We start from the raw sequence: 15,980 nt of genomic DNA, 5'->3' as shown, positions 1-15,980 counted from the left end.
GACGCAGCGATCTGAAACTTGCATGGAGAAAAGGTAAACGTTAAGAACTATTTCTTTATAATTAAATCCCTTCTTCAGAAATCCTATTTCATCTGCACGACAGACCTACATGTATAACAAAGAAACAAAAAAAAAATAAAACTTTTTTATTCATAGATACACACATTGCAACTCTTACATAGCAAATTGGAAAACAAAATCTAAAAAACTAAAATTTTACAGTGACAAAATATTATTCGCGTTTAGAAAAAAAAACAATATAATTAATAATCCAACAATACCATTATACCATTATACCGTTGATAAATAAATGTTTTTCAAAACTTCCCCATAGAAGATAGTGCCTTTTACAGAAGTTTTTTATTCAAATCCAGTTATGAATATTCTCCTTGCATTTTAAAACTTGTGTTATTTTCAACCGGAAACTTTTTTCATTCTGCCTTAAATTGATTTATTAAAGCCACTAAATCTGTCAAAGAAAACTCCAATTTCGCGAATGCTATACGTACCAAAGAAAAACGTACGTTAGGGTGTTTAAACTTTAAATGGCTAAGCAAATCTCTTATGGATTCTTGACCATGAGGACAAATAACATAACATCAACCCATAGCTCTCCATGAAAGAAAAATGTATTCCAGACAATCATTCCAATCAAGATGAGAAGGTTTGGTTCCAGATTCTCAGTTTTTAATATATCTGAAATAATGTTGAGAGTTTCAGGAATAGGGAATCTAGTAACGTAGGATTCTACGTCGATACTAACCAGAATAAATGAGATATTTTTTTATTTGTTCAATGAAATGAATGACATCTATCAGTTTTCCCCGCAAAGGGTTTTATATATGTTTTGTTAGAGAATATTTTGGAGATAAATAGTGCTGAAAATTGGTCCATTTGTGAATCTGAGTAAATCTGTAGAGACGATGAATTTTAGAGTCATCAGGGGTAACAGACTTTTTCACGGATTCTGATAGAGAAGAAGCCTCGAGGGTTGCGTTCCACGTCGAGATTAGATTTTAGAGATTTTAGAACAATGTGTTCAGGCATTGGAATATTAGATTTAGGAGGTTTGAGTTTTTTAAGTAGTTTTTACGACAGTGTTTGGTAGTTGAGAAGAGTAACCATCAAACTCACTGGCGTGGACGTTAGTTTTTCAAATTTTGATTCTGGGTAGAAGATAAACGAAGATTTTTAGCTTTGCGATGAATCATATTTGAAAGGGTATCGAATTTGGGTAGATGATTGGTAGATGATTGGCCACCTAATGTTGCACTACATATTGGAAAAGTTAAGTAAATATTGAAAAGTATTAAAAATATTTATATGACTTACTTAATAAAAGTTATAGGTTTTTGCAAGATCTTCCAGAAAAAAAAAATTCATGGTGTGCTCCATAAGAAAATAGATATTTTTCAATTTAATATCATCTAAATATATTTATAGGAAAAGCTATTCGGTTTAGGTATGAATTATTATTAATAGAAAAAGTTGAAGGATTGTAAAACAAATTCATTTAAAAATCAGGTATTATTGGATTTTAGAAAAAATGAACTCATACATCTATCACATTTTCAAATTCTAGGTTAAATTTCACGCATGCAGAATTCATTTACCGTACAATGTGAGCAAAAAAAAATAAAAAATATGTCAAAGAAATTATTTTATTAGGTGTTGAAAATGCCCTACTATCAACTTCTTAACAATTTGCTAATCGTTTTAAAAACCCTCCCGAAACATTATTAACGATATATTCATTAGTTTGCCTTATTTGTAGTCAATTCTGTATATCCTCCCGTTCTATTGATCCCTTTCTATCAATCTACGTCCAGGAAATACCGTATTTAAATATTCACGCACTTGTCGAGAAAAATAGGGCGGAGCGAGAGTAGTAACTAAGCCATTTTGAAGCAATTGTAAATAACATTTTGATGGAAGAAATAAGGTCCAATAATTTTGTTATTCAAAATCCCTGCCCAAACATTTATTTTTCGTGGATTTTCTCTCATCCGTCGTTGATTATTTGTACTTCAATACATAAAAATTTGTTTATTTACACTAAACAAGACGTTGCTTCATTACTAAACAGTATCTAACGATGAAAAAATAGATTTAGGTTGCATGTTTCCATTATAGTTCCACGAAACTGTAATCTGCGGTGGAGACCATCTTCGTTCAGCTCCTGATGATAATGCTTTTCTTCTTTTATTACACACAAAGCACAAAGCTGTTCGTTGGCTAACATCAGTATTTGAAACTACTTCGAAAGATACGCGATGGGAATTGTCTTCAACTTCTAATAAAATATTTAATCTTGTCTTCCCATTAGTTTTTGGTTAGACGAACTTTCCCATGCCCTGTTTCTTTCAATTTTCTCTCAGTTTTCGTAAATGTGGATTTTGTAATGGGTCTTTTGGATATTTTGCGTTAAACAACTTCTTCAAACTTCTTCTTCTCGTTTCATCTACATATCCAATAAAAATTGAAATTTTCATTGTCTGGGTCTGGGACATACAATTAAATTTCTGTTTTTTAATCTATTGCTCATAAAAAATAAGAGAGAGGACATTCGAAAATGCATTTAACAAAACTAGTGTCCCATTTAAAAAAGGAACTTAGTAGACATTTGCTTGTTGACCCACTTTGTATATTTTCTGTTTGCTGCAATAAATTATGATGTGTGGGAGAAGTTTTCTTGAAATCCAATTATTAAAAAAATCGCATCATATTACTAAGATTAATTCTAAATATTTCAGCGGTTGAGACACTGGAGTTGATAGTACTAGACAACCCGAACGTATTTAAAACTTACCGTGTTCAAATGAACGACGTGGAATTCAATTTTCTTGCGCACTTTTCTCTTGCACCGTTTCTTGTGGCACTCGCGTTCCTCAAACAGCCTCGAATTGTGACAGCTGGGATTCACGCAATTCTTGATTCTACGCTGCAGACAGTCGTGACATCTGCTCCACTTACTCCAATCGCTGTACATAACGGAGGTGTTTTGCGTAGCCGTTCTCGAATCAACTAACCGCGTACCCGTAAGTTTCTCTTCTTCGAAGGTTGCGTTAAGAATTGCCCCAATTTTTTTGCTGTCCTGAAACCACGAATCATGTTTTACTAAATGAATCAAGGTTGATGCTATAGCGCAACTAATACGAGAAGGGAAGAATAAGAAGAAACAAGACATATATATATATATATATATATATATATATATATATATATATATATATATATATATATATATATATATATATATATATATATATATATATATATATATATATATGTATATATATATATATATATATATATATATATATATATATATATATATATATATATATATATATATATATATATATATATGTGTGTGTGTGTTAAAAAATATTCCGGGATATCATCCGTTCGCTTGTTGAACTCCCACTGGAATCCTGCAGACGTTTGGCAACACTTCGAGTGTGTTCGGACCGCGAGCATTGAAGATGCCAAGTGAGATTTATTTATTTATTTATTTATTACAAAGGTGCCCTAACATGAAGAACTAACTTCACAATTTACAAGGACACACTAACAATTATACCATTATTTAATTAACAAAGTAAAACTTATAAGCAAGTACCTACCTATATCTACGATAAGCAGAAGATAAAAAAAATAAATAATAATAATAACAATCAAACTTACCAAACTAAACCAAAACTAACACTGTATATTAAGTGCGTGAATTACAAAAAACAAATGTAAAAAAATAAGGAAAACAAATCAAAAATTAAAATAAATTTATAGAAAAACCCTAATTGCTTGATTTCAAAACGAATTAAGTGATAACGCAAAGATGTCAATGTGCGAAAAATAATTATTGTAATGTCTATGTAAAAGAGATATTGGGGAATTGTTACCTAAGTTTGTATTAAATCTAGGCACGTAAAATAATGAAGGAGTTCTTGTTATAACGACTCTGGCATTGAAGGAGAGTTTTTCCAACAGTAAAGGACAGTCAATCCTACTATTAATAATATTATGCAAAAATATAGCACTGGAGATAACTCTTCTAACAGATAACTTCAGTATATGGTAGAAATTAAGACTAGCTTCATACGAATGAGTTAGTAAGTTACGGTTAAATCTAAAATTTAAATGGAAAACAAACTTTTTTTGTATTCTCTCGATTCTGTCTATATATTTATGATACTGAGGACTCCATATCACACCGCCATAGTCAAGGTGAGATCGAATGTAGGAATTGTATAGAATAATAAGCGATTTGTGATCCTGAAATTCCTTGCTAACTCTTAATATAAAACCTAAATTTTTATAAGCTTTTTTTACTATATTCTCAATGTGGATATCAAAACTTAATTTTACATCTATAGTTATTCCAAGATCCCTAATCTGCTCTACTTTTTTTATTTTTACACCATTGAACGTGTAGTCAAAGTTTATATCATTTATCCGCCTGCTGAACTTAAGACAGTAACATTTATCAATATTTAAAAATAGGCGATTTTTTACACAGTATTCACAAAAACGATCAAGATCTTTTTGAAACTTATGACAGTCGTTAAGGAATTCCAGATGTGATGCGGGTCGTTTGGGATTTTGCAGAATTCAATTCTACAAACTGAGTCCGAGGACTGATGTAGGATTGAAGAATTTTATAAAGAAAACCGTGTACACAGAAATTTTTTAATTTGATCAACATTGTTGGGTGGTGAACCTTATCAAAAGCTTTTGAGAAGTCGGTGTACACGGCATCTATCTGCACCCTATTATCTAACGCCTCAGAAACATCCTGGACATGTAGTGAGAGATTGGTAGCAACCGACCTACCCCTAAAAAAACCATGTTGTGTATCTCCAAGAGCATGTTTTAATTTGAAAAATAACTCATTGGTATTATAGCTTCCAGCATTTTCCCTGGAACGGAAAGAATAGATATAGGTCGGTAGTTTGTGACGTCAACCTTGCTGCCACTCTTGTGCACAGGTATTATTTTGGCACACTTCCAAATAGTTGGAAACTGCCCTTCAGATAAACTTTTATTGTAAATAATAAAAAGTGGCTGCACTAAAGATTCAGCACATGGTTTGAATAATATCGGGGGTAGGTTATCAGGTCCAGGGCCTTTATTTATATCAAGCTTACTTAGCTGGATCCTGATTTGGTCCTCGGATATGAAATTTAAAACAACAGTGTCACATGGCGGTTCTAACAACGGAATTCTCGAAGGAGTTGAGATCTTGGCGAAACGTCTGCAGGATTCCAGTCGGAGTTCAACAAACGAACGGATGATATCCCGAAATATATTGTCATCACATTTTTCCATCCCTGAATCAATACGTGAATTTACATATAATCTGGCCTGTAAAACCTATAAACTTATAAAAAGTTTCAAGTATTTTCTATTTAGTGTCAAGTTTTTCACAGTCTTTCCCAAAGTGCTCTACCACGTTATGGTGGGTCCTCCTCTTTTCCTTTTTCCCTGCATTTTAATCCCTATAAATGGCCCACCAGCCAAGTTGTTTCTTTTCTATGAATTATTTTATTTTTTGTCCCTTCTGGTTACTCTTGTCACTCTGCTCGAGTTTTCACCTCTGCTGTTCCAGTGTTGATAATACCCAAATCGATTTGTAAAATCGATTTTAGATTCCTTAGAAATTTCCTTTTTGTTTACTCAGGGCATAGTATACCTTATTTGCCTTTTCTATTTTATTAAATTCTGTATGATGTCCTTTTGTTTCTCCGAACATACTGGCAGCTACTAACTGGTTCTGTTACTTTCCCACCTAATGTAATTTCTAATTTCTCTTTTTCGTTTGATAGTGCCAAAACATTGGTGCGTTTTCATTTTGTTTTGTTTCAGTATCTAGTCCCAATCATGTCGGTATCCAACGTAAAGGGCTTTTGATCGCTGTTTTGCCATTTTAATTAGATCGTCCTTATAAGTTATGAATAGTACAGGCCTTTGATTTCATGTTCTTACTTGTTATAATTTTTTTTGTTTCGTTGTATAAACAGAAATAATTTCTTATTAGTTTATTGTCAACCTTGTAGGCTTTTCCCGATTTTTATCCGCGAAACTTTATCAAACAGTTTTTCATATCTAAGAAGGTATACCGGTTCAGACTTTACCAACTTTCTTAAAACTATTTCTTTGATCTGGGTGCCTTTTCGCAATGTGCTTTGCATTTCTATTAGAGTTGGTTCTATTTTTGATCGTAGTCTTTTTTCAACTATTTTCTCAAACAGCTTCAATGATGTATATAGCGGTGACATTCCTCTATAATTATTGCAGTTGTTATCTACGTTTTTTTGCAGTGGTAGAATCAAACCCATTTTCATATTGAAAAATTTTAACAATAATGAGATCTGTTTAATATGGAGGTGACAGATGATGAATACAATACAATACAAAAAAGTGATTTTTCCCCTTCTGGCGACGAAGTTCAAAAAGCAATAGAAAACTGCTGAACTTTTCAAGCAGATCTGGAGCATAGAGACCATACCAGAAGAATGGAAGGTGGCTGTAATAATACCAATTCATAAGAAAAGCCCAAAAAAGGTGCGATAAAACTATTGAAGCATCTCACTGTTGCTTGCGACATCGAAGTACTCTCTAACATCTTACTGAATAGATGGATTCTATTTGCGGAAAGGTGCATTGGGGAATATTATTGTGGTTTTCGAAGGGATAGGGTCATAACAGATCAGATTTTCATTTCGAGGCAAATTTTGGAAAAACAATGAGAACACGCCCAACCCAAAAGCCTTTGGACCATTATAATCATAACGTCACGCGCTCTCACCATTACTTTTTAAAGTAGGTTTAGAATATGCGGTAAGGGTGCTTGATGATTTAGATGAAAGTATAGAACTGGGCAAAATATTCAAGGTTTAACATAAGCGAGCTATTTGAACTTGACGCCAATTAGATGCATTAAAGGGGAGTTTCTTAAGTGTCCTGAAGCAGAGTGGTCAGCGGTTTTAAAAATTTTATTTAATGTTAGAACTTCAAATAAAATATAATGCTTGAGTGGTTCTTAGGTATAGGTTGTTCAATAATACTTACATTATTTGTTGTAAAATTTAAATTTATAGCCCTTAATGGCAATTAAGAAGTTATTACCACCTGATTACTAAATAAAATATTGTATTTGATATGGACAGGATGTTGCCGAAACAGCTGTCACAACCCAATAAATAAGTGTGAAAATCTTATTATTTGTTCTAATTTAATTGTGTTGAATGGATTTTCACATTATTTTAATTTAATTTTTATTAATCCAATGTTCTGATCACACTGTGGATGTTTATTAATAATATATACATAAAATAATTGTGTAAAATAATTATTATATATAAAAATCTTTACATTCTGCAACGTTAAATAAGTAGATATGAATATTTTGACTTTGACTTTGATTTTGAGTTTATAACGTAACAGTCAGAGTTTATTCAATTATTAGTATATTTTTTAACATTAAATTATTATTATGTGAAAGATGACTTAAAATCTCATTTAGATTATGTTAAAGGTTAACTATGATATGAACTCTGATATAAACTTGAATTATAAATATATTTTCGATCATTAAAAGCATTTATTTTATTTCTTTTTCAATCATTTCCATTATTACCAATTTATATTGATCATCGGCTTCGGTTAAAAATGTAACTTTTTTCTTCTTTACAATTAAATTCATGGTTTGTTAAATTTTCGTGTTTATCTAAAGCAGTTGATGCGTTCTGAGTATGATTTTCTAATAGGCTTCCTCTGTGGTTGAGCAATCCATGAGGCGCGTCCCCCGGGTGGCGGATGGGGGAGCCCAGGCCCTCACGGGCCTGGGTGGCTGGGAATAAGGAGGCTTGAGGAGGTAAAAATCCAATAGGGCTGACAAATAACCAGTCGTGGACCAGCTCACCCTGCCCAGCTGTCGTGTCGTGGCTAAGGGCCTGCACAGGGTATAACGGTGCCAACTGGCTTGTAGTCGGTTGATAAACCAGGCGTCGGGGCCGGCTCGACGAGTGGGCACGCGACGCGGGGGGTCTGAGCTTCACCACTTGGACCAAGAGGAGTAAACCTCAATAAAAATCCTAAATCCTACGGTGGGGGTCGGGCCTAGGGGATGCATGGCTGAATAGAAGATCAGTCTCTACCGATCCCAACCCCGAGGCACCGGGCGCACCTCGGGGAAGGAAGCCTTACCTCTGCATGCGGGGCTCTGCAGAGGTGGACCGTTATGTTTCCCTAGCTACTCGTGGGACCTTTATGGAACCAAAAATGAAATGCGAAGTAATGAAGAAGGAGGAGGGGACCCAGAGGGGCTCCAGCAAGCAGGGGCGTCCTCAGGAAGGCCCCCTCCAAGGGCGATCCGAACAGGATCCCCAGGTCGCCAGCGGGGTGGAGGGCTCGGTACAAACCGGGAACACCACCTCGATGACACACCGCCCCAGACATAGGAGTGGGGCGGAAAAAAGGAGGGCGAAGAAGAAGAGACTCGCGGTGACGGTTTCGGAACCGCAGACGGGCTCTCTTCCGGCGCCCAGGAATCCTGCCACGCCGTCAACGGAGGGCTCCATAGGGGGCACACCGGAAACGGCAGGCGGGAAGCGGAAAAGAAAAATGGGAGAGACCACCCAGGTTGGGGCACCTGCCGGGGTCGGCGGCCGACACGTGGCCCGGCGAAAGCTAGGCCCGGGAAAGGCGGGCCGTCCCGGGGGGGCTCTGAGAGGGGGGCTCGGTCCTATGCACAAGCGGCGGCGGGGGGGGCCTGAACTGGTGGTGGGCCTCAGAGGACAGGAAACTGACCTGTCTTCCGAGGACCTGCTGCAGTTCATAGGGTCTCTTAACCTCCGCATAAGTATGTATATCATGCAGGGGGGGCAATACACCCCTCCCCGGATACGCTCGGTTAGGCTGTGGAGGAGCCACATCCTGATCGAGATGATGGATGAAGAAACCAGGGAGTGGGTTCGCAGGGAGCACTAGTCCGCTGCCTGGCAGCTCAGAATGGTCTAGATTGTCGTGCCTGGAGGGTCTGGCAGAGGACGGAGGATGTAAGGGGCACAAGGTTGGTGGTGGGCGTGGACGAGAAATCGGCAAGCGCCATCACGGCTAAGGGCTCACTTCTCTTCTGCCTGGCGATACAGGTAAAAGTGAACCTGGCGGCGCCGAGGCCGCAGGGGGATGAGGTGGCCGCGGGGGGCTCACGCGAGGAGGACTCGTCCATGGAGGTTGGCGGGCCTGTCGGACAGGCGGCGCCCACGGCTTCTGTGGAGGAGACCTCCGGAGGGCCCTCCGAGGAAGCGAGAACCGAGGAGGTATCTCAGATGGAAGTTGACCGGGGAATCCCATCAGGGTCCACCAGTCAGGAAGCGGAAGCGGAGGGAGGTGCTACCTCGGGCTCGGATTCGGGCTGAGGCTAGCATCGTGACCCGCAGGTGGTATTCCCGCAATAACATCTTCACGGGGATATTACAGATTAACCTGCAACACAGCAGGGCTGCAACGGCCTACTTATGCAGGAAAATTTCGGAGGGCGGTACATCTATTGTACTGATCCAAGAGCCCTGGATTGTAAAATCAAGGGTTAGGGGCTTATCTCTGGGAGGATCGATGCTGCATAGTGTCGACTCCTTAGAGGGCGGTCCGAGGGCCTGTATTCTAACCATGGGGCTGGAGGCCTTTTTCCTAAGGGATAAGGCGTCCAGGGACCTGGTTCCAATTCTGGTCAGATCCCCCACTCGGGATGGCGTGAGGGAGGTAGTGGTCGCCTCTGCGTACTTTCCAGGCGACCGCAGCTGTCCTCCGCAGGAGATCAGTGACTTGGTCTCCTACTGCGAGGAGGCGAATCTTCCTCTTTGGATTGGCTGCGACAGCAATGCTCACCACGTTTTGTGGGGCAGCGCGGCAACGAATAGAAGGGGGGGAGACCTCGTGGAGTTCATGGCCTCTGCAGGGCTGCAGGTGGCCAACAGAGGGGTAGAACCCACGTTTTTCACGACGGGTCGGAGCTCGGTCATAGATTTAACACTTTGTACCAGGGCTCTGCTCCCGGAAATAACTGGGTGGTGTGTCTGTGGGGAAGACTCTATGTCGGACCATAGATACATCACCTTTGGGTTGGAGATGGGTGTTCGGGAACCCGTTAGATTTAGGAACCCCCGGCCAACAAACTGGGAACTCTATAGAGAGGAACTTGCTTGGCGCCTAGGGGGCTTACCAAGGAAACACCGCACAATGGAGGAGATTGACGAGGCCGCCGACCGAGTCAGCTCCGCTATGATGCGGGCGTTCGAGAATAGTTGCCCTGAGACAGAGGAGCATAGGGCGGGAAGGACTCCTTGGTGGAGCTCTTCCCTGGAGCGTCTCAGGAGGAAAGTGCGGAGGCTGTTCAATACAGCGAGGAGCAGCAGCCAAGGTGCGGACTGGGATCTCTATAGGGAAGTCCGCAGACAGTACAAAAAAGAACTACGGACATCACAGAGGAGGGCCTGGAGGGGCTACTGCGACGGAGTAATGAATACCCCGGACGCGGCTAGGCTCCTTAGGGTACTCAGAAGTGACCCTGCGGGAAGACTGGGGGTGGTCCGCAGGACCGGCGGTGGCTACACAGCGGGACCAGCGGACACACTACAACAGCTGCTGAACACGCACTTCCCAGGGTCCGCTGATCCGGACACAGGGGGGAATATTGAAGCCGGGGGTCGTCTTGGAGGCGACTACGCCACGGCAAGGAGGGTGGTTACCCATAGTAGGCTGAGGTGGGCTATTGACAGCTTTGGCCCCTTCAAGTCGGCGGGCGGGGATGGAGTATTTCCGGCTCTGCTGCAAAGGGACGGAGGTCTCCTGACCAGCCCGCTGATGGACCTGTTCAGGGCCTCCATTGTGAGGGGGTACGTGCCCGAGCTGTGGAGACACAGCAGGGTAGTGTTCATTCCCAAGGTAGGGAAGAGTGACTACACAGACCCGAAGTCGTACCAGCCTGTTTGCCTCACCAGCTTCATTATGAAGACTCTGGAGAGGCTGGTGGACCGGTATCTGAGGGACTGGGTGGAGCTGGAGGCCCCTTTAGAGCCAGCGCAGCATGCGTACCGAAGTGGCGGGTCTGTGGGCTCAGCTCTTCACCATCTGACTTCCAGGTTGGAGGAGGGTATGGGCTCGGGACGGCTGTCGGTGTGCGTGTTCGCTGACATCGAAGGGGCTTTCAATAACACGGCCCTGTACTCGATCTGTAGGGCGGTGGAGAGTACTGGAGTGGGGACGGCCATTGTAAGGTGGATCCGCTCCATGCTAACCGACAGGAGGGTCGAGGCAAGACTGGGTGGGGAGCAGGTCTCCATCGGTTCATCACGGGGTTGTCCACAGGGCGGGGTCTTGTCCCCGTTCCTGTGGTGCCTGGTGGTGAACGAGATATTGCATATTCTGAGGGAAGAACACGGGGTCTATGCTCAGGCATATGCAGACGACCTTGTGATAATGACGCAGGGGACGGACGTGAGGAGGATGCAGGGGCTCCTGAACGGGGCATTGGCAAGATTCTCACAATGGTGCCTGGACAGCAAGTTGGCTGTCAATCCTAGCAAGGTGGAGATGGTCATCTTCACTAGGAAAAGGAAGATGGAGTGCAACCTCAACATTTCGATGGATGGGGTGCCTCTTTCTGCAAGCGGAAGTGTCAAGTACTTGGGCGTATGGTTGGACTCTAAGTTGACCTTCCAGGAACATATAAGATCAAGGACCAGGTCGGCCTTTGGAGCTCTGTGGGCGTGCCGGAGAGCGGTAGGGGGCACTTGGGGCCTGGGGCCGAAGATCATGCAGTGGATCTACGGTACCATGGTGGTGCCTATGCTCACGCATGGGGCAGTGGCATGGTGGCCGGGGACCAAAAGAGCGGGAGCAAGGCTAGTTCTTGACAGACTGCAGAGATTGGCTTGCCTCTGCATAACGGGCGCCATGAGAACGGCGCCCACGAGGGCCCTGGAGGCTCTGGTGGGGCTGCCCTCTCTGGCGGATCGGGTGCAGATGGAGACGGCCAGGACAGCTGTGAGGCTGGCGAGCTGCGGGCTCTGGACGGAGGGAACCCTCAATCGGGGTCCGTACGACATTTTAGAGGGCTGTCGCGGGGATCGCGGGGTCATGGGCATGCCGAGTGATGTCATGATCCCCGAGATGACCTTCTTTGATAAATTGACCTTTCTCTTTCCATCAAGGGAAGATTGGAGAGAGGGCAGAGTCGGCTCCTGGGATGGACTTGTCTGGTACACGGACGGGTCCAGAATGGGAGATCTGGCCGGAGCTGGAGCGTACTGCGAGACAACGGGATCAAGCTTGTCGGTCCCTCTGGGTCAGTACTGCACTGTGTTTCAGGCGGAAATTTTCGCTTTATTGATGGCGGCCAGAGAGGTGCTTCGGCTCAACTACGGAAGCAGGAGAGTCTTCTTCTGCTCGGATAGTAGGGCTGCACTCATGGCGCTGAAGTCAGTGCGTACGCGCTCCTTGTTGATAAAGGAGTGCAAAGGGGTACTGAGGAGGGTGGCTGAGGAGAGAAAGGTCACGTTGGTCTGGGTCCCGGGTCACACCGGTGTCCGGGGCAATGAGGCAGCGGACGCCTTAGCCAGGGAAGGCTCCTCGCATAGGCATATAGGGCCAGAGCCCCGCTTGGGGATCGCCCCGTGTGTGAGGCGGGGAGCTCTCGAAGCCTGGGCGAGAGACCGGGCCGCGGGGGGCTGGAGAGTTGCTCCGGGAATGAGGCAGGCGAGGCTTATGATAGATGGGCCCGCCCTTCCTCGGACCAGGGAGCTGCTTAGACTGACCAGGAGGGAGTGTAGAGCACTAACAGGGGCCTACACAGGACATTGCAGGCTTAGGAGGCATCTCTGCTTGCTAGGCATTGGAGACGACCCGGAGTGTAGGTGGTGCATGGAAGGGGAGGAGACCCCGTATCATCTGCTCACCGAGTGCCCTGCCTTGACATGGGCAAGATTGGGAGTCTTCGGAACGGCCCTGATCGATCCGGACTCAGTGCACGGTATTGGGCTAAAGGAGTTGCTGACCTTCTACAGGAGGGGCGGCATTCTGGACGCCCTCTAGAGCGGCCTGGGGGCACAACGGGCCCATCTGGTGGCCTAAGTGCTTGGACGCCCGCGAGGGCGCCCCCCTTTAATACCAATACCAATACCAAATAATAGGCTTGTCATTCCAATATATTATGTTGGGCAACGTAAACACGTTATTGAGTATACAATATTTGATTTATTGATGAGCAATGATGATTTATATATATGTGATATATGAATTTTTTTTTCAGATAAATTATTTATATACGATATTGCAACATATTTTTGAATATTTTGTTTAACTGTTTTGTTTTTACTTAAAGAAAAATTATTTTCAAGAAATGATTTTTAAGTGTTTGATTATTGATAACGTTTCTGATCTATATTTTGGTGATGTTTTAGAGCACGGTCTGTTAAACCAATAATATCTTTATTTTTTATTTCTTTAGTGATTAAAATAGCAATTTAGATATCTCTCTGTAACTTTAACTTCTGAATCCATTTTGTTTGCATGTGATCAATAAGATTTCTTATTAAAGTTAAATGAAGAAAAATATTTTTTTATCTTCTCAATTGCAATAGTGAATTTGTATTTTATTTTGTCGGCATAATTTAGGTGATGTTTGTTGGATAATATTTTGTTGCATTACTCTTTAGTTTTCTGATATGCAATTGGGTCATTAAGTAGTTTATTTTATCGTTATATTCATCGAACTTCATAACAGCTTTACAAAACTATAATGCAACTAACTCCTAATTACAATACAGTTTTTAGTGAATGCTAAAAAGGTTGCCTTTCAAAGCGTCTGTTCTGAATGTGAACTTATCTTACCAAAATCTACTGCAATGTACTACAGGACTTCAAGAAAAACACTTGTCTTATAAGTTAGAACACTTAATCTTAACTCTTTCAGTGCTGCAGAGATAGCTTCTAATAATCTATTTCATATGTTCAGTATCAAATAAGCTGGTTGTTATTAAAGCTTTTTTTTTGGCGCACACCGCATTTATTTTTTGAATATTCTTCCAAAATTTTATTTTGTTGATTTTTCCGGGGAGATTAACAAAGCATAAGAAAAACTCTTATTCCTAAGTGTTATGGAAATGTGACCCTCACACACCCTTAACACAAAAAATTGCGTTGTTTTAAACAATTATCATCAAAACATTCAGCTCGTCACGTGTATTTTGGTGTAGTTTAATTACGTAGGTTCTTGAGTAAAATTGCAATAATGATAACAATAAGTAATAAGGCGCAGTCGTTTTAATAGAACAAGGGAGAAAGCAGAAATAGCTTACATTCTTTCGCCTAAGAGTGATATTTACAATAAACTTATCATTATTATCAGCATGTCACCAGTTCTGTAAATTAAATTTAAGTTTTAACAAATGTTACTGTAGATCTCGTATGTTTCTTGTATTACCTGTTTTTAACCGCATTATCTAGATTTAAGTTAAGTTACGTTTTTACATTATTTAGTCTGGCAGTTTCCAATACCTTTGATATGTTCTTTGTTCTTGCGGAATACACCAAGAATCCCAAGCAAATTTGCAAACTTGCCTGTAGATAATATTTTATGTGCGTTAATTGGGATAATGTCTTTTTGCCAAATCGCATAACGATACGACCTGATTACTTGTCAACGAACCAATCACGATTCATTAAATGGAATCGGGTCAACGAATTCGATGACCTGTTATCTTTAAATAGTTCATTGACTACCTAGCTAACCAGAAACTTATTGCCGGAAACAAATTTACCAGCGGGCAATTCAATTGTTCATATTTAAACTAATCGGACGACAAATCAGCAAAACTTTGGCGGCCTTCGATTCCCAGGATTGTCAAAAGGTTCGATCCCCGATTCAGGAACCAAAAACTTTTACGTAATTGAAAGTATTTAGTGGGTAAATTATTTTTTATCTGGTACCGGGTGTTTCACTAGGCGAGCCGTATACGTTTCTCAAAACCTGTAATAGTTATCAAGATATTTTAAATGTAAAAGTTGTATTTAACGGAATTTTTAAATCATTCACTTTTGCATTATACAGAGCGCTTGGAATGGAACTTTATAGCTGTTTTGGAATTGATAGTAAAAACAAAGGTAACTTTCATCAGACCGAACTATTTGATTTACGTATGGTTTAGGAAATATTTAAGGTTATGTGACTTGCAAAAGGGATATACAGTGTGTCCAAGATTAGCGATATTGGAAACCATCAGTGAGAGGATGGTTAAATTAGAAAAAAGTTGCAAAATTTAAAAGTTAATAAAGTTAATAAAATTTACTGATTTCCTTTTTTTCTGGTGTTATTTAAAGAGATATAAAAAAATAAAAGTGGCTTTCTAGTTCCCACTTTTTTAGCTCTACAGGATAGGGTTGGAATATTTTAGTGACGAGGTTTCGTTTCGGCAAAATCAAATTTATTTTATTTATTTAAGAGGAAATTTTGTTACGGATTCAACACTGTACGACACAACATTGTTTAAATCACGTGATTATTTTGTTATCTTATAATATTCTTTTATAGTATGTTAGTTATTATGAGGTACATTTATTTCATTTTTTTTTGGAAATAAAGTAATATAAACGCTATTTTAAGTTTTGTTCACACTTGGGAAGATCATGTCTATAAAAATTTTTTTTTTACTTGAAAACATTTTCTGCATAATTTCTTAGAATTTTTTAATTTTATTATTCTCAGAATGGATCCAGACGATTTTGAAAAAATAACGTCCGATACCTTTTATGAAAAAAAATGTACAAATTGTGACACGAAAAGTTCTTCACATAAGGAATTTGCCTAGTGAAAGCAAAGATTCCGAACTCTCCGACGACGAACTTCAGGAAAGTCCTAAACCAGAACTAGAAGATTTAGAAGATAATAACAGCAGTAGCAGTTATCAAGTTCCAAATGA

General features: G+C 40.8%; 1 protein-coding gene across 1 annotated transcript in view; it reads right to left on the bottom strand.

Annotated features, from left to right (window-relative positions):
* The window catches only part of LOC132696720 (plasminogen-like), a 76,650-nt gene that overhangs the window by 12,939 nt on the left and 47,731 nt on the right, over positions 1-15,980 (bottom strand). Inside the window, exon 2 of the mRNA XM_060661711.1 lies at positions 2,810-3,094. Coding sequence (XP_060517694.1) covers positions 2,810-3,094 — 285 coding nt within the window. The remainder of the gene's footprint in view (positions 1-2,809; positions 3,095-15,980) is intronic.

This window comes from Cylas formicarius, unplaced genomic scaffold (assembly GCF_029955315.1).
Source record: "Cylas formicarius isolate icCylForm1 unplaced genomic scaffold, icCylForm1.1 PGA_scaffold_1__22_contigs__length_36826433, whole genome shotgun sequence".
In the NCBI taxonomy this organism is placed as follows: domain Eukaryota; kingdom Metazoa; phylum Arthropoda; class Insecta; order Coleoptera; family Brentidae; genus Cylas; species Cylas formicarius.
The sequence above is the reverse complement of the archived record's forward strand: the minus strand, read 5'-3'. Positions and strand labels throughout refer to the sequence as shown.